Source organism: Candoia aspera, chromosome 13 (genome assembly GCF_035149785.1).
Source record: "Candoia aspera isolate rCanAsp1 chromosome 13, rCanAsp1.hap2, whole genome shotgun sequence".
In the NCBI taxonomy this organism is placed as follows: Eukaryota; Metazoa; Chordata; class Lepidosauria; order Squamata; family Boidae; genus Candoia; species Candoia aspera.
In genome coordinates this window covers 4,895,079-4,917,127 of record NC_086165.1, presented here as the reverse complement: position 1 = coordinate 4,917,127, position 22,049 = coordinate 4,895,079, and the positions used below count along the sequence as shown (strand labels likewise).

At 39.1% G+C, this 22,049-nt stretch overlaps 2 protein-coding genes across 7 annotated transcripts in view; one reads left to right on the top strand and one right to left on the bottom strand.

The window, feature by feature from the left end:
- Positions 1-11,527, bottom strand: part of NRG4 (neuregulin 4) — a 47,748-nt gene extending 36,221 nt beyond the window's left edge. For 2 of the 3 annotated variants that reach the window (XM_063314276.1, XM_063314277.1), the window contains exon 1: positions 11,329-11,527. The gene's annotated coding sequence lies outside the window, so the exon portion shown is untranslated. Of the gene's footprint in view, positions 1-1,045; positions 1,121-11,328 lie in introns of those variants that run through there. The other variant, XM_063314275.1, reaches the window with a different exon arrangement.
- Positions 8,206-22,049, top strand: part of TMEM266 (transmembrane protein 266) — a 38,596-nt gene continuing 24,752 nt past the window's right edge. The window contains exons 1-3 of one of the 4 annotated variants that reach the window (XM_063314262.1): positions 8,206-8,446; positions 12,879-12,976; positions 15,493-15,681. In XM_063314262.1, coding sequence (XP_063170332.1) covers positions 12,963-12,976; positions 15,493-15,681 — 203 coding nt within the window. In that variant the 5' untranslated portion in view covers positions 8,206-8,446; positions 12,879-12,962. Of the gene's footprint in view, positions 8,447-12,878; positions 12,977-15,492; positions 15,682-19,968; positions 20,155-22,049 lie in introns of those variants that run through there. The other 3 variants (XM_063314263.1, XM_063314265.1, XM_063314264.1) reach the window with 3 other exon arrangements.

Genomic DNA, 22,049 nt, shown 5'->3' with positions numbered 1-22,049 from the left:
CATGGAGAAGGTTGACATTTTTTTTTGCATGCATAACATTTCTGCACAAAGTGGGCAGAGCTATAACTGCAGTCACCCTCTCACTTTCAAGACTTCTACTTTGCCTGTGGTGAATAAATAATAAATGCATATTTTAAAAAGTTTGAGACAAGTATTAAGTGATAGTATTACAAGCCAAGAAAGTACAGCCTGTATTACTGAGTTAATTTACCCATTTTATCTGTCTATAGCTTTTCTGGTAACATGCTGAAAATGATTGCCACCTTAAGATATTGACTAATAGTTTAAAAGATGTGCTACAAAAGCTGGAGAGAATAATAAATTCAGGTATCTTGAAAACAGAAGGAGAGAAGATCTAAATAATACGTAGTCCCACCCAGGCAGGTGGATTTGCTATCTCATTTTTCCCTCCTTTGGCATAAAGGTAAAGGTAAAGGTTTCCCTTGACATGAAGTCCAGTTGTGTCCGACTCTAGGGGGCGGTGCTCACCTCCGTTTCAAAGCCAAAGAGCCGGCGTTTGTCCATAGACACTTCCGTGGTCATGTGGCTGGCATGACAGTCACAGAAAGCCGTTACCTGCCCACCAAGGCGGTACCTATTAATTGACTCACATTGGCATGTTTTCGAACTGCTAGGTTGGCTAGAGCTGGGACTAGCAACAGGAGCTCACCCCGTCACGCGGATTCAGACCGCCGACCTTCCGATTGGCCAGCTCAGCAGTTTAACCCGCAGCACCACCGCGTCCCCTTCCTTTGGCATAGACAGGTGAAATAGTTACTGATAAAAAGTTTTGGGAAGAGAGGAACTGAATGCAAGTATGGATGGTGGTGGTGGTGGCATTATTTAGGAAGAACTTTCTTTAGCTCCTGTTTTGAGAGGGCCATGCTATAACCCCTAATTTCTGGCAAATAACTTGTAGAATTGTTTAATGCCAATCTTTGGTTTGTGGAATATGGCAGATAGTTGACGTTTCTTACTAGGACACCATTTTGTGACTGGAATTGGGCTTGTAACACAACAGAAGTTCATTCCGATCTCGTTTTACCTGCCAAGTTGAGAATTCAGAAGAGCGTTCCTCAGGATTTGCTAATGTAGTACTCAAGGCTTTTTCTTGACAATTTTGAAATCCATGTTTCTGTTAAAATTATGTTTAGTTTTTTTTTTTAATAGAGAAAAGTATTAATAGCACTTTTAAATTTAAAAAATCAGAAATGAAGCAATCATGTTTGTGATCCACCCTGCTTATTAGCTCTGAAGTTCCTATGGAACAGCTTCTCTACTGAAAAATATTTAATTGTAATGCAAGCACTCTTTGTGGTTTGGTATTCACTAGATTTTTCAACTTAATCACAACTGCATGTGATTGTCCTGGGCATATTCGTCAGTGGCCTTTCAACTCAACAGACCCAGCTAGCTTTGCTTGCAGCTCAGCCAATTTGCACAGTGAACAAAGCATTGTAGTTATAGGTTGCTCTATGGTTTGTGAGAGTTCTTCCTTGCTCTTTAATTGAGATAGTTGGATAACATTCCTATTGCTGTACTATGCAACATCCTGATTCCTTTCTCAGTATTTTATTCTGAGATTGGATTGTATGATCATAGTATTAAAGAAGGATCTGAGCTGAATTCCTGCAACACCCTATGTTGCCTGTCGAATTTCAGTGGCTCATCCAGGCTCCATGTGCCTTTTGATGTCATAGCAGATTTAATAAACAAGGTTGTATGAAAGGCTATTAAGTACAGGGTGCAACAGGTTTTATCCTGGACCAAAGGAAGAGAGGGAGAAGAATATCTGGAATATGGTATTTAAATTCAGTGAACTAACTGTGATTTCTCCCTAAGTGCAGCCTAGTTTCTATCACATCGATTTGGGTTGATGGCAGATAAATTTAGCGTATAAAATTAAAAGTCTGCTATAGCTTTACATTACTCAGAAGTAAGATTTACTCTACTTTGTGGTGTTTGTGAATACATACTAGATTATAGCCTCAAGAGTAGAAGTGCCTCAGTTTTGTACAGACAACTTGCAAATAGTACCAGCCATTGTGGTGGAAATTGTTGTATCCTATGAGTAATCATGTGCATCTTGGCTTTTTCATCTGGGAAGTAGATAAAAGGAACTAAAAATGGGCATCCCAACTTTCATAAAGAATGTATAGTTTAGACTAAATACAGGAGTCACAACTGTTGTGATGTTAACTGTATAATTGAACACTGAGTTTTCCAAATATTGTTTGGTTATGATTTTCTTATAGCTCATATACCAGTGTTTCTTGCCCTTCGCAACTTTAAGATGTGTGGACTTCAACTCCCAGAATGCTGGCTGGGGAATTCTGGGGGTTGAAGTCCACACATCTTAAAGTTGCAGAGGGCAAGAAACACTGATCTATACAAATAGGTGGTATTTCTGTTCTGTTGAAATAGAAAAGTAGTGTATGAAATAAAGTTTTCACACTTTTGTGCACTCTAGAGGTGTTACAACTGTAACTCCCCAAATTCAAATGCTGGCTGGGAGTTTTGAAACTCACATCCCCGTGAATCTGGGGTGTACCATCTGGAGAAAGCTGCTAGTGTTTTCCACTGTAATACTGAACATGCCCTGGATTGCCAAAAAATGGCACCTTCCACTTAGTTCTATGGATGATGCTTTGGGAAAAAATTATTCTTGTTAATAGTGCAAAGCTAATATAACGGTGTGAACGTGAAGCTTTTTTTGCTTAATGTGTTAGCAGAAGTGCCAAGTGAATTCTATTTCCAGAAAATATTTTTGTGGCTGAGTAAATAAATTAAAAAAAAAACACTTTATTTTCTCCCTCTTTTTCACTCTCCTTCCTTTCTCTTAAAATCCATGGAAGAAAAATGCCTTTTCACTTGTATCCATGAATATCAGTTGCTACTGGCAACCAAAAAATAAACTCTGCCAACTCCTAGTAAAATTTATTATATCCTCTGTCCCCACTGCATATGGGACAGTTTGTATGGATTTCCTCACTGTGTTTTATAAACCATCGTTTTTGATTTAGTGTGATTTGTAAATGAATCCAGTTGTGGCTGGTTCAGAAAACCATGGTGAATTGATCCGGGATACTAACCCAACCAGAGTTGTGAGAAATTAATAGTGGCTAGAAACAATTAATTGATTGCTGATCTCAATTCAAATTTATAAATGGCAATGTTTTTTCCTGGGACTAGTTTCTGCTCTAGGTAATGGTAGTGTTGTGTTAGGTTGAAGAGGCAATTAGCTTTTTAAACGTTTGATTTAATTAGAATATGGGGCACCTGCTTACGGTTGTCTACTGAAAAAACATCTTCTCAACCTGAGAATCTGCCCTGGTTTTCATCCTGAGCTGGTGTCACACCGCTATGATCAGATTAAACTGTAATCTTCTCAGAGTGGGCCCTGCTTGTCTCTCTCTGCTTCTCCTTTTTATTCTATGTTGCTATACATAAATATATAAAATGATATTTTCCCCCAAAAATCATTTATTTAAGGCTGTTGCAGTATTTTTCCTGGGAACAAATGCTGCTCTTAAAAACAAAATGCCTAAACCAGTTACCATAGAGTCCATCACATCTTCTAAAGTTTAGACTCCACTGTAAAAAAATATTAGGTACGTTCCCCACCTTGAGTTACTTAAAAAATAAAAAATAAAGGCAGGATAGAAAATAAATCAATAAGTAAATCTTGAGATACTTCTCTGAACATGGCTTATATTACTGGTCATAGACAGCAAAAGACCATTTTTAAATGCCATCACACAATTTGTAGTCATCATTTTGTACTAAGCTAAGGGGCAACTTTAAGCAACTAAATATCAGGGCTTTCTTTGTCTCTGAGCACAGATGCTTTGAGACTCAGTTCATTATTATGGTGTAGGTAAGCAGCACAGCATTCTATAAATGAAAATAAAATATTGATACTTAAGATCAGCCAAAGAATCATAGGCCTTTATTCAGACCAAGCTGTCATCACTTGCTTTTAACAATGAAAGATGCTTGGAAAATGCAAGGATGTTAACTTTAAGCAAAGGGTTCAGTCTGTAAGTTTGATAAATTACTTAAATATGTGATGCATGAAGAAATCCCTACATTTTGTACATAATGTACTGCAAATCAATATTAGCCGAGAAAAGAAAAAAACTTTTGTTTTCAGTGGATAGGAATTCAACAGACTTTTGGGATGGCGACCTTATCAGTAGGTAACAGCCCATCTTTTCTCTTAAATCCCTTCAAGCAACATAAAGCATTGATGATCAACAGCTGGATGGGCAGTTGTGTTCCCTCATATCCCATTGGATGCAGTGGCAGCATGTCATAATATAATGTTATTTAAGGAGTATTGTACAGGAATTGCTGGGGAAGGATATTGGCATCTACTGATCATCTCCTCTCTCACAGGGGTGACTGCAAGGTGATTAAAAAAACCAAAACAGGATGGCGGCCATGATCACACAATCAAAGCCCTGCCCTTTCTTTGCACGCGTTGCACGTGAAAAAGGGGTGAGGAGTCAAGACCACCATTTTGATTTTTATGACCTTTCCCACGAGTGCCGCTGCACCCGCCCCAGGAATGCCTCCAGATCATTGGATAGGTTCCAGAGTGATTCCTCTAGCTACCATTCGCAGAAGCCCTGTGTTGCCAGAAGTATTAAAGGGTAATGAAGAAGCACCCCTACTCCTGAGGGTTTATTTACATTTTTCCTGAGAAAATAGCTGCAAATAACATTCTAGTGGTTCAGCCCTGCAAATGGGGTTGCAAAATTGGAAGGGCTTTCTTCCTGTAGTCCTAGAAGTTCTAGAATTACCAGCTTTGGGGCCAAATGGGAATAATCTATTAAGTTTTAATGTAAGATATTTTCCAGCAGTTTTTAATTACCAGGTTTTTATTCAACGTAGAGCTGCGTAAGCAACTTGAACGTCAGCCGTACGTTACTTCCCTCCTTTGCTGTGCATGTGCTAAAGCAATCAGTGGTGTATTAAAATATCCCTTTCATATTTTCTATATCTTTGAAAAGAATAACAACTCTGTCTTTGGTGTGGATATGTGTGTGTGTGTTTATTAACTCTCCTTTCTGTGCGTTCAGAAACTCTTTTGGCCAGTTTCATTGCCATTCATTACACATTACCCAAATAACTAATGAGTCAACTCCAGTTAGGCTTTGCTAATTGGGGCACGATCAGGTTTTCACGGCTTAAGTTGTGAAAACTTCATCATGCCCCAATTAGCCATGCCTATTCCATGTGCCCAAGCTATGCTGGAAATCAATAGCTTAATTTCAATATTCTAGTTCTGCTTGGCGAAATAGAAAAGCAATACACTTCCCAAATGTAATTTATACCAGCCTTACCAAGGAAAGTGATTCGCTGTCTGAGCTTTCCTCAGTCCTCCTTCAGCTGTTTATCAGAAGAGAAATTAAAGCAGCTAAATGGCATTGTGTACCAAGAAGAGGAAGGATTCAGATGATTTGTGGAGTCCCAATATTTGCAGCAACAGACCCACAGAAAACAAAAGAAACAAATTAAGGACAGAATCTCAAAACAAGCCCCAGCATTTACAGTAATTATTGTCCACAAACCTTGTAAAATTGTGCAAGTGTTTGGCATTCTTACATTAAAGGATAGCAGATTCCACAATAGATTTATACAGTATCAGTGATGTAATCCTGATATTTAGATATCATTTGCATATACTTAGTACATTTTATTTCTGTCTAGTTATATTTATGCCTTCAGTTTACTTTGCCTTTCATTTGAACTTTATTCTTTGAGATCTGCTTCACAGGTACTTCTCCAGGTCCCTTCAGCTGCATGATGCTTGAAAAAAGGCATTTTCAGTGAAGGTTTCCCTTAAGCTGCATGTTTTTCCCATATAGAATTGTGATGAGTCTTCCCTGTCATTATTTAGTGATCTTTTTTAAAAATCCTAGCCTATTTTCCCTGTCAATGGTGATTTCATTAATACTTTATTCTTTTAAATGGATATTTCTGACTTTATTTGCTATACGTTATTTTAAAGTTTGTATTGTAATTTTATTTTACTAAAAGCTCTTTTGGAGACCTTGTAGTAAGAAAGTATATACATAGAGTATAGTACATAGAGTATAAATAGATATTGCCTGAAGTGTTGATAATACATGATGATGCACATAGATATCTTTTTGTAAGTTTCAAGGAAACCAAGAGGGAGGTAATTATTCTCATTCGGATTGGAGACCCATGATATGTATGTATGCGTGTGTGTGTGTGTGTGTGTGTGTGTTTCTGTGAAAGAGAAGATGCTGGTAGGCCATTTGACTCTTTGTCCTTTTTAGCTTACATTCTGAAATCCAAATGTCTCTGTTGTATCTCAATATTTCTTTTAATTGAATATCAACAGTGTTGGAAGAGACATGCGGTATTCTATTTCATCCCTGGTACACTGCCTAACAAAAAGCAAACCTTGCATTTTGGGATTCTCATTAACCTGAAGTCAAAGTAGAGTTGTATTTCTATTTTTGTGCAGTAGGGCACTGAGACCTTCCAAAGTACATGGCAAGGGAAAGGTTGCCACATTTTAATTCATCCTTCAGTCTAGCCTGGCAAGTGCCATACCATATGTGATACCAGCAGAAGCAACTAGCTATTTGCAAACCCCCAGCCTTAAACACTTAAACACCAAGAATATTTGTGGTCAAGTTTTAAACTACAGAATGAGTAGAATGGATAGAAGATGGTTGCGTGTCATGTTACTAGGCTGGCCATTCTCTATTACGCAATTGATTTCTGAGATCCACATTTGGGCTATAAAATTTCATACAAATTAAACACATCCTTTCTGGAAGCGTGCCTGTAGTGTGAATGACAGATGATGGAAGCTAGATACCGTCATCCCATCATATTTCCTTTTCAGCAGGGTGGCTTTTTATGCAAACTTTTTGCTTCCTGCGATTTGATTTGACTTCCCTGGTGTGATTGTTTTGGGTAGGAAGAAAGGAATACTGTAATGCTCAAGTTTGGGTATAACCCAAAAATCAGGGTATAGTTAATAATGTGTAATAATAATGAATCTATTTTTTTTTTCAGGAGCTTGGCCTACCCACTTCTACTTAGGTCATTTCTTCCCACACAGGTGGTCCTCAGAACTTCTTAGGCTCCCTGAATTAAATGTTTGAAGAGATGGTCTAATCTTATCCTGGAACAATTTATTTCAGAAATTATCTACATGAGTGTTCTGCAATCTGGAGCCCGCGAAATGGGTCTGACCACCTGCTGGCTGGGCCAGTGAGAGGTCACGCTGGCTGGGGGTGGGGTGGGAGAGTACCGTATAGGTAAGGCTGATTTCCATGTTCGGGAAAAGTACATGGAACAAAACCTTCCCTGAATATAAAATGTTAGAACGTTGTCTTTCTCATAATATGTTTAAGTAAGGTAGAGAAGGTATAGGCTAGGCTGCTTATACCGTATGCAGCTTTTCCTACTAACACTAAGGATAGTACCTACCAGTTTTGGCACAAAAGCTATGGATTTATTCCTTGAAAACAATGTATGAAGCTGGGTATGAATATGATGGAAACAGGAATAATTTGCAAGGATAGAATAATACAGAGAGACATAGTAAGTGGGGTTAATTAGTTTTAGCTATGGTTTTTTTTTTTTTTTTTCATGCCTTTAATTTGGTTGGCTTACTATTTGTTCCTTTTTTTTTCCTGGGATCTGTAAAATGTTACACCAAAAGTGAATAGTGTGGCATGGATGTATGTAGAATGTTGGCTGGAGTTGTATTAATTCAGTGTGCACGTTAAGGAAGCTGTATTTGATGGTTCCTGCATGATAAAATCTCCTTTGAAAATGAAAGCTATCACATGAACTCAGGTCAGAAGAGAACCTTTTCTTAAAAAAGGTAGTCCATGCTAGGAATTGATCATACCTGTAGAATTATTTTGATGACTATTTTTTTTAAAAAAGCCACTGGGTGGTAGCGATGGGGGAATTTGGCGCAGGAAAAGAACAAGCCTATATAAATATATACAGTGTGTACATACAAACCTTAAATTCGTCCCTCCAGAGGCAGCTTTTTTAAAAACAAATAAAAAAGACGAAAGGGATAAGCTTTCTAGGTCAATTTTGGCCCAAACCGCATATTTTCCATAGCCAGAGAATGTTTCATTATGGGGAAGCAGTTAATTTATACCATAATTTCTATGAATGTTTTACAAAACACGTATGATATTTTCTATTCTAATAGTATTTTCTGTTCTGCTTCCAGGTGTAAGCCAAATATTGTGTAATACTGGACAGCTACTCACCTAGTAAATTAAGAGCAGCGCAGTACTTGACCAAGGCAAAATGGGCATCAAAAGTATTCCACTGTAGTTCAGGAGATGGTAAAGGTATCCTATGACTAATGGAAACTTCCTGCAGCATTAGATGAGATGCCTGAAGCCACGGGTGTCACAGTGGTGCAGAGGTATGGAAATCAATGTGCCTTAATGGGTCTGAATTTTCTGGGGCCGGAAAATATTAGGTTTTGCTTCTGCTGGACATTCTGCATGGCAATACTGTATTTTCCAAGTATCAGAGTATGGACTCGTATGGAATAAGTCTTAATTTCTCATGTTTAACAGGGTCATTTAACCATTCATATGATACCTTGAAAGCTCCTAGGTGCCTCCAAGAACTAAAACACCATCTTGCATTTTTTTTTCTTTTAGCCACTCTAAAGAAAATTCTGTATTTATTCAGTTTTATTTAAGGCATGCATATAACACATTCTATAAAATTTATCCCAGGGTGATTTACAAAAGAAGAGAGAGAATGGGAGAGCCTGTGCTTTGTATGCAGTCTGTCCCAAATACAGTCTCTGGCAACTCCAGAAGCAGCTAATAGGAGAGGCTTCTGCTAGAAGGCTCTTTCTGGTGTACGGCAGTTTCTGATTTCCTCCAAAATTTCTTCTACTTTGCTAAACTGCCAGAAATAGCAAAGCAGTAAGAGTTGGTGGTCCCATTATGCTTCTTGTTCAGTGTGCCTCAGTAAAGTAAGTGGTAACTGGTTTTGGGTTTTTTTTTGCGAAGTCTAACTGTGGCCTGGTTCACGTTAAGGTTCCCCCATCTTGGTTTGCTTTGCTTAACTGTGATAAACTAAAATTGAATAGGTTTGGACAGCTGACCGTGTCATAAACCCTGGTTTACCAAATACCGTGTGTGAGTACAAACATGGTGGAAGCTGTTTAACTACATCTGTTTCGTACCTTATAACATATAGGCTCTTAGACCTGCACTGCAAGTCAGCTGCATCTTTTCTGCAACACACGAGGTATCTGAAAATGTAGTTTATATATTTCCCAGGGATGATTGCAGCCCCAGGTAACATACCTCTCATACGGCTTTTCCTGTCCCCAGAAATTTAATGCCTTTTTCAATAACCCTTGTTAGAAATGCAGGACCCATCCTCACATTAATGTTTCAAATATCCCTGAGCTACACAGTCACGTTAGCCAAAATTCCTATTGTGTTGGGATGCTTTGGCTATAACAATTGAATCAGAAGCTGTTGCTTAACATCTCATAAACATGACGATACATATGTATTTCATATACATCGGTCATGTTCAAGAGGGATTTCTTTCTACGCCTTGTGTCAACAGCTGGTATGCCTTAACACTTCCTGCCTTTTTTATAGTCTTCCAGATTCATTTATCTACAGGCTATGCAAGCAAAGTAAAGAATTTAAATGGTCTTATAGTCTCCTTTTTATTTTTAGTGCAACAACTTGACATTTTTACATTTCGTTAGAAATATTGATTATCTTTGTTATCTCCTCTTTGTTATTAATTATGCCCTACTTGAGCTGTTAGCCAGAAAGTGTCCTTATACCTTTAACTAGTTCAAACATATAATGAAGTTGATGATTATTGGCTTTCTTTCCACTTTAGCAGGATGCTCAGGTTTGTATAACATAACGTGTAAAAAATAATACAGAAATGTACATTAACTTGAGTAATAAGGCGATCATAACCTAGAACTAAAGAGAAATAATTAAAAGGCTAAACACATCAAACCAAGAAAAGCTAAATTGTAATTTGTACAATTTGTAAGATTGTAAAAACTAATTGTAAACAAGAAAGACTGAGCAAGAAAGCGGCTGTTGAAACAGCCAACTTTTACAGAAGGTAAGCTCCTCCATTGCTCCTCAGCTGGCAGTTGAGCACATACCGACCCCCAAGAGCAGAACACAAAGAACAAGGAGAAGGAAGCTGTGCTGCTCCAGATGTTGGTAGTCTGCAATTCCTAGCAGCCTCAGGGACATGCGCAGTGGCAAAGAATGTTGGCAGTCATCGCTCAGTGACATCTTAGAGAGTTTCCCCCATTAAGTCTGCAAATCCTCTGCCGTGGCTCTGCCACTTAGACCACATTACAGCACTGTTAGCAAATAAAACAACATTCCTAGAGCCCTTGCAAAGCCTAGATTTCCAGCCGAGATCAGAGGAATACAAATTAAGATTTTTTTGCTCTGTCTTGTAATTGTTCTATTTGTTGCTTGTGGTGACAGAGGCGATAGAGGACCCTTTGAATGGGATGAAACTGTATATAAGAAAGTTTCTCCTAAGTTTTTTCTGCCCTCCTTCAAATATGGCTAGGCTCTTTTAACTGGATCAGTTTGTTGCTAGGCTGATTAAATTAGAATCCAAGCTTTTAGAAAGCATCACAAACAACTTCAAAGTGTCATTTCAGGGATGCAATTGGACATCTAAGCATAAAAGAACTGCTGTCTGCTCCTAACTTACAGAGAACTTTGCTCCACTTTTTAAAAGCTTAGCAACCGAAAACTGTATCATCCACATTCTTCTTGCATTCTGTTACTAGCAGGGTACAGAGGTGTATTTTGAAATTGCTCTTACGAACTGGGCAAGCACGTCCGGACTATCGTAATGTTCCAGAGTTCTTTACAAAAAAAAAAGTTGACGTTTACATTTCGGCTGGACTGTGTTCAGTTACCAGCATGGTTGCGTCACAGTACACATGAGCCTCCTCTGAATAATTATAAATACCCACCACAGGTATGACTTCAGATAAAGCATGTGTTCAATACAAATCAAGATCACAGGATTTCTGTGGATATTCTCCGTGGTAAGTTTGGCCGCAAAACTCGCAAGACACACAAAGGAAAGGCTTCTAGAGAGAAGGGCTTGCCTCCTGCTCTGACTTTCCACTTTTTAAAAGCCAGTCCCATTTCCAGGAAGAAAGAAGGCTCACACCCAGCTCACAGTCTCCCTCCACTGAAACCTGCCCATCTTCCAGTGTTTCCAGAAATGAAATAACTTCGTAATAACTCAGAGATCATTTGTACTCACGCTGAGAAGTGTGTAAAGCCTCTTCCTGTGTCCTTTCCAAAGTACAGGTGATGAAGGCTGATGAGGCGTTCAGGAGGCTAGAACATTCTTGTCCCTCTGAAGTGCTGACTGGGGCATGTGGTAAAAAGACTTCACAGGGGAGGATATTAGCAGCTTAGCTTCTTTTCTCAGGCACTGTCTCATGGTGGCTTCTGTGCTATGGCCCTCCCCTTTCCACTGGCAGGGAGGGAGCCGTGTTTCCCAGCATTGCCTGAGCAACACCCCTTTGGCGTGCAAACAAAAGATAAGGACAGCAGAATCAAACCCACTTGCTTCTGGTAGTTGGATCTCCATCAACGTTCATGATGAACTTCCTTCCCCTCTCACTCTATAGCAAAAGCACGTTAATCTTAAAACCCCTCGACCCATCTGCAGTTTGCAGCTGTAGCAGCGTAGTTTCCATCCTTGAGAATGTTCTTTTTGAATACTGAGAAACTTCACTCCCGTGTCATTCCTTCCTGTTCATTTCCCCCAGATTTTTCTGGTTTTGCTTCCCTTGCCACCAATCTGTGCCCTTTCGCCTAAGGGCATTTGGGCTCTGTGCTCTTCTTGCTATCACTGAATGTGCTTGATTTGTTAAAGAGCCTTTAGTATTGATCCTCACCCACTCGGTGTGGCAGATGATGGGTGTACCTGGAATGACGGTGCGATCTCTCTCTATGTAAGAGCAGCTGCAGAGCATGAGAATAGATCTGGCATTAGTTCTTGGTTCTGTTTGCCCTCTCAACCCAACCTGTTGTCTTAATCTAAACCTATTTACTTGAGTAAACGATTTTCTGGGCTGGTCTATATATTGATTATCTGGCCAGTCTTCAGCATTACAGTTAGAAGTGTCTTCACACATTGGTTTCCTTTGCCTGCTGTCCCTCATTCTTGGATGGATTATTGTTTGATGTATTGAAGCACAAGTTCCACTTGAAATACTCAAGTATTCTGGCTGAGGTATAACAAACTAGGTACTAGAATTTGGAAAGTTTTAGTCAGCAGAGACTTTTGGCAAAGGCTTCTGAGGCTCTTGTCCTGGAAAGGAACTGTTCCTTCTTCCCGTTTCACAGGAAACAATCCTCTGGGAGAAAAATGATAAATGATTAGCTTAGAGGACCTACAATGTCCCATGGTATTCTGAACAGGAAGAGAGATTAATTCGGCCTTTGCTGACGTAGGCAGATTAGAAGCAAATACCAGGTCACTGCTCCTCTGCATTTCCTTATCGACATATGGGTCTGTTCATCCTAAATGTCAACTCCCAGAAGCAGAACGGAAGGAAGGAAGGAAGGAAGGAAAAGAAAGGAAGAGAAATTCTCCACACAGTTTGACTCTCGCCTGGACCTAGCAAGCCAATTACTTTGTTTTACTTTATTTTGAAATCTTATCTAACCTGCTTATTTGTTAAAAGAACTCCTAAGTATTGTTAGAGGTTTTAGTGCTTGTGTTTGCATTTATACCTTACGTATATAATGAGGTTTTGCCACTAAGTCACACATTTTATTTCATGTTTTCTTCTTTTAAAGAAATTTCCCCTTCTAATGCAACTTATTCATGAGTGAGGAGCTGGAAATAGCTGGACAGGTGCTGCCTTGGTTTCATCTTTCAACATGACCAATCCCCAGTGAGTACTATTGTTTGAATAAGAATTTTTTGATTTACTTTTCTATAAAGTGTTGTTCTGTTTGATAGGAGAAGGCATCCAACAATGGATGAAGTCTCTCTTGCTCAGGAAAGATGGAGATTGCTTTATTAGAAAACTTTCCATTGTATGCATAACCTGTAAAAACCTCCCCATTTCCTTCCTACCTTTAATCTCATATAGAGCTTCCTTTAAAAAAAAAAAAAGCTTCCTTTAAAAAAAATCCCCTTCTTACCACCAATTCTTCCTCTGTTCCTTTAATCTTCTTTCTGTAGGAAAAGGAAGGTTCTCATGCTGTTTCCATTTTTTGTTATTTCTCTGCCCCTTCCACGTGGTGCCAGTCTGGAAGCAGTTATTTAGAAAGTCTGCTCTGCTAGCCTAAATACCAGGCTTTGCTAGCAACAGGGCAAAACATGCCTGCATGGGCTGGTTTTAATCATTATATAGACAGAGGTAAAGTTGGTGTAGTGGTTAAGGCACCAGGCTAGAAACCAGGAGACGGCAATGGCAAACTACTTCTGAAAAATCTTGCCAAGAAAACTGCAGGGACTAGTCCAGGCAGTCGCCAGGAGTCAACACCCCCCAAAAGTTGCAGATCCTAACACAGCCACCCTGTATGAGCAGGAAGGCTGATATAATGGGCCTGAGAGGGCCAACATCCCAAAACCTTCTAGTTACCAATGGATCCAATTTCATATAAATCACGCCAATTTTTTCCCCTTTCTCCTTCATTTTGGATGTCTGCTGAACTGGAAATGTAGTTTAAATAACAGATAAAAGGAGATTTTGCACGTTAAAGGCAACGTGTGTACAGTCATGGCCATCTGACTTTTAAAAATGTTCTTATGATTGTAACCACTGCTACCACGGAACTTGCTGCTCAGTAGTAAAATACAAAGTACCAGTGAAGGATAAGTTCCCATAAGCCTCTTGGCATCGTATGTACATGTATGCATGGACCCGTAGACTTTTAAATAAAGTTTGGTGGATTGTGATTGGGTTCAAGCGGGATGTCCTTTGGATTCCGTTCAATACGTATATTCTTTCAAAACATTCAGTATCCGTCACTTGTAATATAAATAACCCGATGCCCTTCAGATTTTTGAACTACAGGCCATTCCATCCCTAACGATTGGCCACGCTAACTGGGGTTGATGGTAATCAAAAGTCGTCGGGTGGCCTGGCTGTCTAGCTCTATTCTAACGCATTATTTTCAAGTACACCAGGTGCTTTTCTTTTTTTCTTCGGTTATCTGGAAACGAGAGGCTATGATATGATTTGTTGTTCCCTTTTTCAATTCCTCGTGTTTGTACAAAAGTGGATGTTTTGTTTGCGGCAAACATTCTTGCATAATTTGCCCCCTGGAATACAGCGTCTTCTATAATTATCCAGTTGATTGCCCAGGCCATTTAATTCACTAGAGGATTTTAAACCCTTCCTTCAGAGAGAAATCAGTGCAATGCTCATCAAAAAGAAGTCACACATGAAGCTTTTTTTTTTTTTCTGCTTACCTGATCTTGTTTGTTCCGGTCTCACGATGTTATTAACCCATTATTTGGATCTCATTACATTTTATATTTATTTATTGATATGGATATTTATGGATTAATGATATTATTTATGATTTTATTGGATTTTAAACTGTTTTATTGTGAACCGCCCAGAGTCCCCCGTATGAGGGAGATGGGTGGTGATAAAAATATGATAAATAAATAATAATAAAAATAATTATCCTGTATTACTGGGAGCAGATGATGGCAGGTGGGAGATCTGGTGTGGACCTTTTGACATTCTTAAAGGCAGCCATTGAGGTGGGGTAATCCCTTCATCACTTCCCAAGATTTCACTGTGTACCAATCGAAGCTAATATTTGTAGCTCACGGTTGAACGGTGGCATCCTGGGTGCTCTCTGAGCCTTGTTGTTTTCTTGCAGACGTTTCATTGCCAGACTAGGCAACATCTTCCGTGTGAACAGGGCGAGGGCCTTGCTCTCAGTTTATACACCGTGGCTTGCCCTGCTTGTGTTATCCCCACCAACACAAGTGGGCAAGCCACGGTGTATAAACTGAGAGCAAGGCCCTCTCCCTGTTCACACGGAAGACATTGCCTAGTCTGGCAATGAAACGTCTGCAAGAAAACAACAAGGCTCAGGGAGCACCAAGCACTCCACAGTTCACTATGTATTTGTCAGCCCTTCGAGGGAAGCCAGGTCAGACAACAGCGCAAGCATCCCACGAATGCCACTATCATGGGGTATAATAACTGAAGCCTGAGCCTGCCAGAGTTTCCCTCTGCTCCCTCTTATGCCATACAGAATCAGGTACCAGTCTATCTGTGTTAAGCTGGCAGCTTTGCTTATATCCATGATGCACTTTTTACCACTACTCCTTGCACATATTCGTGTTTTATGAAAGACATCTATAAAAGCACTGCTTTGAATAGGCGTTTGCAATTTGGGGCTGATTATTATTTTTGTTTTCTGTTGATGACTTCGTTAGGCCTCCTATAGAAGGTGGAGTCTCAGAAGTTGAAATAATTTCACAGCAGATAGAAGAAGAGACCAGAAGCGTAGCACCTGTGCAGCTTGTTAACTTTGCCTATCGGGATTTACCGCTGGCTGCACTAGATCTGTCTGTAGCAGGTTCCCAGCTCTTGCCAAATCTGGATGAGGAGTACCAAAGAGAAGGGTGAGCATATATTTACTTACTTATTTCAACGTTTCTCTCTCATCTTTCCCATAAGATCAAGATGGTTTGTGACGTAGTTGCAGAGCAACAGTAAGATGGTGTAATACTCATGATTTTGCATCATAAAAAAAAAACGCATTACATTTGTGAAATCTGCTCTCCCGTTTACCTAAAGTTTTACCAAACCAGAGAACTCAAGCATGAGTTACTTCTGAAGCCGCTCAGAAGTTTCTAGGACCTCTCTTGTGATTCTCAAGTGAGCCTGTCTCCTTGGTAGCTTTTAAAACTCTTTTAAGCAATGTTCCTGTTCCTACTTCATGGGTATAGAGCAGTGCTTCTCTACCGTGGCAACTTTAAGGCGCGTGGACTTCAACTCCCAGAATTCCCCAGCCAACATGTCTGGCTGAGGAATTCTGGGAGTTGAAGTCCACGCGTCTTAAGGTTGCCAAGGTTGAGAAACACTAGCGTAGAGCAAAAATATCTAATATTAAATATGTTTGATGTTAATAAAATTGGTCCTAAAAGGGCACAGGAGAGACCGTGCAAAAACAGGTAATACATGGTGCATAGGAGTAGATAGTCATCCGATGGTATGGTATAAATCAATGAAAGAACTCATTTATATATATATATAAAATAACAAAAATATTTAAAATTCCCAGAGATTGTAAAGCAACAGAAGAACGATAGAACAGTTGACAAGGATGAAGGGTGTCACAAAAAAAAAATGCCAGAGAAGTTAACAGGAGGAAAGGTGGTGTTTGCTGGATGTTTAAAAGACATTAGCGTAGATGCTAGGTGAGTCTACCTTAAAACCCTTTCAGACTTTGCATGTAGGAGCTTCTTCATTCAGACTGGGCCCCATCTGCTAGAATAAATAGCATTTGGCTGTTCCCAGTGAGAATCAATCAATCAATCAATTAATTAATTGACATTTATTTATTTATTATCTATCAGTCAAATTTATCACCGCCCATCTCCCCCCAAGGAGGGACTCTGGGCGGTTATACTAATAAATGCATGCAATTAGTTAGACCATTGCTCTGACCTGATAGAAGGCAATCAAGTCTTCCCTAGGACCTTGTTATACCCTACAAGTGTTTTTAAAGTTATGTAACGTTAGGCCTATGAAAATACCCTTTTATTGTCCGGTAATTTTTATCAGTCCCTTGCTGTCTCATCTCCGCATTAGTCCTACCTATGTTAACAGAGGTATATTTGAATTAGGCCCAGTTTCCATATCTAGCACCTTGACACATTAGTCAACTCTGTAAAGGCCTTCCCTGCTGAGAGCAGCTGCTTTAGTCTGTTCATACGTGTGGGTAAATCTTCATCCTGTTTGGAGGTCCTGTGGGAGAAAGCATCTTGTTTGAAAGTTGGGCTTATGCCCATGTGGAGGAATAAGGGCCAGTATCTGGAATTGTTGATGGCTCCCCAGGAGCAAAGCATCCTGAAGTCTTAGGACCTGTTGGGACTTGTGATTGGCCACTTCAGCGGAAACTGCTGTCTTGTTTTTTTAGACTTTCACTTGTTTAGTACAACTATATCATGTGTTCCTGACTTGCAGCTCCATTTGTGTAGGAAACTGTGGTACTGGCTGTTGGCTTGTGGTGTTAGAATTTTGTCATTGAAGATAGAACAGTTCTGCAGGGTGGTATCTCTCTTTTTTGCTTAACTAAAAATCCAGTGTCCCCATAGTGCAAAATACTGGTTTAGAGAGGTAAGCATGCACTTGGAATTAAGAAACAAATTGCTTTAGAGTACATGCTTACTCCAATATTATATTTTCATATTCAGAACTGAGCTTACAGTCCATTTCACCTCCTACCTCCAATTTCCTTCTGGTTTCTTCCCAAACTTTTTTCTACTATTTCAGTAATTTAATTTACAGAAAAGGAACTTTTTCGCTGTTATTAAATCCTTGTCCAGACTCTGGGTCCATCCTCAAGCAACCTTGACTGTCCATGGTTACTGTTATTCAGTCATGTTGTCTGTTCAGAGTTCTTACAGTTAGGATACCAATCACTTACCAGGGAAATGGGTTTGATTATAGTTGTTTTTGTTGAACCTAAGACTTTAGTTTCTGACTTCAACTGTTTCATAATAAATTACAGTTCCATGTTTCAGTCAGAAACAGGAGGTTCCCGAAACCTTTGCTGTTTTCTTTTGTGCCTATCATATTAGGTCTTGAAATAATGGTTATAAAATGCTTTTAGGCTATGTACCTTTTAGGTTCATAAAATGCTTTTAGGCTGGAATTGTAGCTAGACAAATAGAGGAGCGTTCTTCTAAAGATGTCTTAGAAGAAGTAAGATTCAGGATGATCTGGACATAATGGAGAGTTGGGGTAAAATGAATTTTAGCCAAGTTGTCCAAGGGATACAAGTAGCAGCTTCCCTGTTCTGGCTTAAAGAGCTGTGGCAAAAATGTGGAAATTAAGAGAGGATGGGAGGATGTGTGAAAGTGTTTGATGTTTTACTATATAAAACCCCTAAGAATAAAATTAATAAATGCATTGAAGAAAGAAGCTTTTCCCCGTGTCTTCTTCCATTGACAAAACCATGTTTGCTATCCTGGGCTGGTCACTGCTGGCTTAGCCCATTTCACAGAGGGGGATTAATGAGAATAAAAAGGTGAGATGCGGTACAAATCAGATTACCTTCTGTAGCCTTCTTGGAAGCAAAGCCTTTTCTAAGGATATTCCATTCCACCCTCCCCTGTTTCTGTTTCCTGTTTCCAACAGTCAACTTTATGTGCCCACTGAATATAACCAGCTCTGATTGTGGTGGTTTCCCTCTTATACTTCAATTTTTTTCTTCTAGTTCTAGAAACTGAAGTTCCCCTAAACCTGCTTATTCATTCCTTTATTACAGTGTTTCTCAACCTTGGGAACTTTAAGATGTGTGGACTTCAACTCCCAGAATTCCCCAGCCAGCCATGCTGGCTGGGGAATTCTGGGAGTTGAAGTCCACACATCTTAAAGTTCCCAAGGTTGAGAAGCACTTGCTTTATTATGTGGATGGGGCCATACTGGCTAAATCAGGATCTACAATGTATTTGAAGTAGTAATTCACTCTTAATAGATACAAAATGACGACATCCTCTTAAAATTCTTGGATTCTTTTAGGTGTCCACCCTCCAGCCCTCTAAAAACATTTTATTTTATTATTTTTTTATTTTTTTATTTTATTTTATTTTATTTTATTTTATTTTATTTTATTTTATTTTATTTTATTTTATTTTATTTTATTTTATTTTATTTTATTTTATTTTATTTTATTTTTTATTCTAGGGACCAAAGGGCTGCTGCATCCATCTTTTAAATTGCTTGCTCCTTTTCTGGTTTGCATTCTGTAGTCATACTGAGCAAAAATTCATGTCCTTTCACTTGCCATGGTGCTGCATTTTGGAGCATAACTCCCCCTTCCCGTTTCAAGTCAAGAAAGAGGAAATGGTGACATCTGTTAGCAGCTTGAGTTGAAGTGTTTGTAGTGGCTCATTACCAAAGAATTATGGTAATCTTTTCCCACTCTTGTTCAGTGTTGAGCATTTGCTGAAACAGTGGTATGTTACAAAAATTCTCAGTTGGCTTTGTAGACAAAGAAATGCTGTTGAACGATGTGTTCCTGATCCTTCCTGCTCAGCATATTTTAAAGCATCTCGGTTTAAAAAGAAATGTATAAATAGATTTATACTGGGATTCTCACATATCAGCCTCTTTTTTTAAAAAGTCACAAAAGTTTTATTCGTTTCAGTGAATGCTCCTTTGCTGATGAAAATGGCTGGATCTTTTCTTCTGAAGAGGTTCAACTTGTTTAAGAATTTGTTTTACCAAATTTTTGTCTTTCTATCTATCCATCCTACTTAAAACTGGAAGGGGAAATTTTTTGAAACTTCTATCTAGCCAGTGCTAGGAACTGCCAAGTGAAATTCAGGCATCTCTTTCTACCACTTTGCTGGCAAGTGGAAATGCTTTTGAAAGAGGGTAGGGTTCTTTGATTATGATCCTTTTAGATGTCTATTGTTGGCATAATAATATACTGTTTTTAGATGATATTGGTGTAATTTACTAAATATACATTAATATTACTTACATCCCTAAAGAATGATAAACATACACATTCTTAAGTGAAGACTTTTAAAATGGGATTTTCTAATTGATCCTGATCTTTCATCGTATCTTTTTTTGGTGCTGTTCATATGGATTGAGACCCATTCCAATTTCAGTATTTCTCCCCACTTGGTTTGGTTTTGTTTTTTTAACAAGATGAGTCCCAGTTACAATTACAACCTGATATTCCATAATCACTTTAAATATGGGCATCTCTGCCATCTACTGTCCATTCTGGGAATGTTTCAAAGAAAAGACAAAGAATTAGAATCAATCTTTAGAAATGGCAAATAAAGAAAAAGAACAAGCAAGAACAAGTGTCTAGAAATACTGTTGGGAGAAGGATGCAACTATTTTTAAATGTAAGTAAATCATCTGGTAGCCATGATTTTAGAAAATACTACAAGTAATGTAATTATAACTCTTGCATATCTGTAAATAGTCCCCAGTTTTTGATAGGTGGCAGCTGAAGTCTTGAGTGAATGACTTAGGAAGTTTATTAGTAAACTGAGGTCTGAACTAGCTCTCTGTTCTGTTGCACTACATAAAGGCTTAATAATATTTGCTTTAGAACATTAAGTCCTAAAGAACATGCTTTGTTACACTGGCAGAGTTTCAAGGAAGAATGAATGCTCTGCATACAGAAAGGACCCTGTTCAGTAAGTCCTTGGTGTCTCAAATTAAATTGTCAGGTAGCCAGTGTTGGGGAAAACCTTTCTGCAGCAAACTTCTTTTCATCAGGATCATCACTGCTGGATAAAATGGTTTACTATTTCAATTTCAGTTTAAGGCAGCATGATATTGTCTTAACTGTTGTTACTGTACCTTTAAATAAGAATGTAAAAATGTAGGAATAATGGCAATAGCCAATGCAGGAAACTCTAGTATTCCAAGAAGCGGTAATGTTATTTTCATTCCTTGTTTGTTTTGATGCTGAAGTTCTATGAAGAATCCTGTGGGCTTCATACCTGTGCAATCCCTGATCCTCTGAAAAATTAAAATTGGAAATTCTGGTTTTGCAGTACATGCACACAATGTGGAATAAAACAAGTATATTGCAAATCATCAAATAAGATTACTTAATCTAGATCTTGCTTTTGCATTTTTAAACATATATAAAGGAGTCCTAGATTATGATTCTGATGGTCACTGACTTTAAAGGGCAATTAGGTTCATGCAGGAGAATAAAGCTGTTAATGGATACCAGTCTTGATGGTTATTACAGGTAGTCCTCAACTTATGACCATTCATTTTGTGACTGTTCGAAGTTACAACAGTGTTGGGAAAAGTGACTTGCGACCATCCTTGCATGAACAACTGTCACAGTGTTTCCCCTGCAGCCACATGATCAACATTCAGGCATTAGGCGACTGGCATGTATTTATGATGGCTGCAGCATCCTGGGGTCACGTGATCGCTATTTGCAACCTTCCCAGCTGGCTTCTGACAAGCAAAGTCGGTGGGGGTGGTGGATTCGCTTAACTACCACTTTATTCACTTAATGACCACAGTGATTCGCTTAACCTCTGCTGCAAAAAAGGTCATGAAGTCGGGCACAACTCACTTAACTGCCTCACTTAGTGACAGAAGTTCCGGTCCCAATTGTGGTCGTAAGTCGAGGATGACCTGTATTTAATAATTCCAGCTTTGGAAGCCACGTGCCTTTCAGTACCCACTGCTGGTGAAAGTGAATGGGTGTGGGCTCTTGAGCTTGTACCTTGCTTTTGGCCTTGGCAAAATGCATGACGTGAATGTGGGACCAGGTGGGCCTTCGATCTGAACCTGCATTGCTCCTCTTTGCTGCTTGCACATTTTGTACAACAGGAACCATTGCCGTTGAACCTGGACTCCTTCTGTGCTTGTTTGTTGCCAGGAAAACTATGCAACTTGTACTTATACCACACATGCAGCAAGCATGGTGTGTTCACGGAATACACGGTGTGAGTCAATATGTACCATAAAAGATGCGTTTTATAAGGATATGGTGATGTAGTGGTTTATGTGTCAGACCAGGACCAGGACAGAGGAGGTCCATGTCCTTCCCCAGCCGTTGAAACTCAGTGGATGACTGGCCCAGTCACATTCTCTCAGCATATAGGATTGCTGTTATGGGGATGAAATGGAGATTCCCCGGTTAAATTTGTATCCTGCTTCAGAAGGAAAGGCAGGGTATAAATTTAACAGATAAATAAGAACAGCATCTTAAATGCCCCAAGCACCTTTTGCTCATACAGCTACTCCTGTCCTGCTTTTCTTT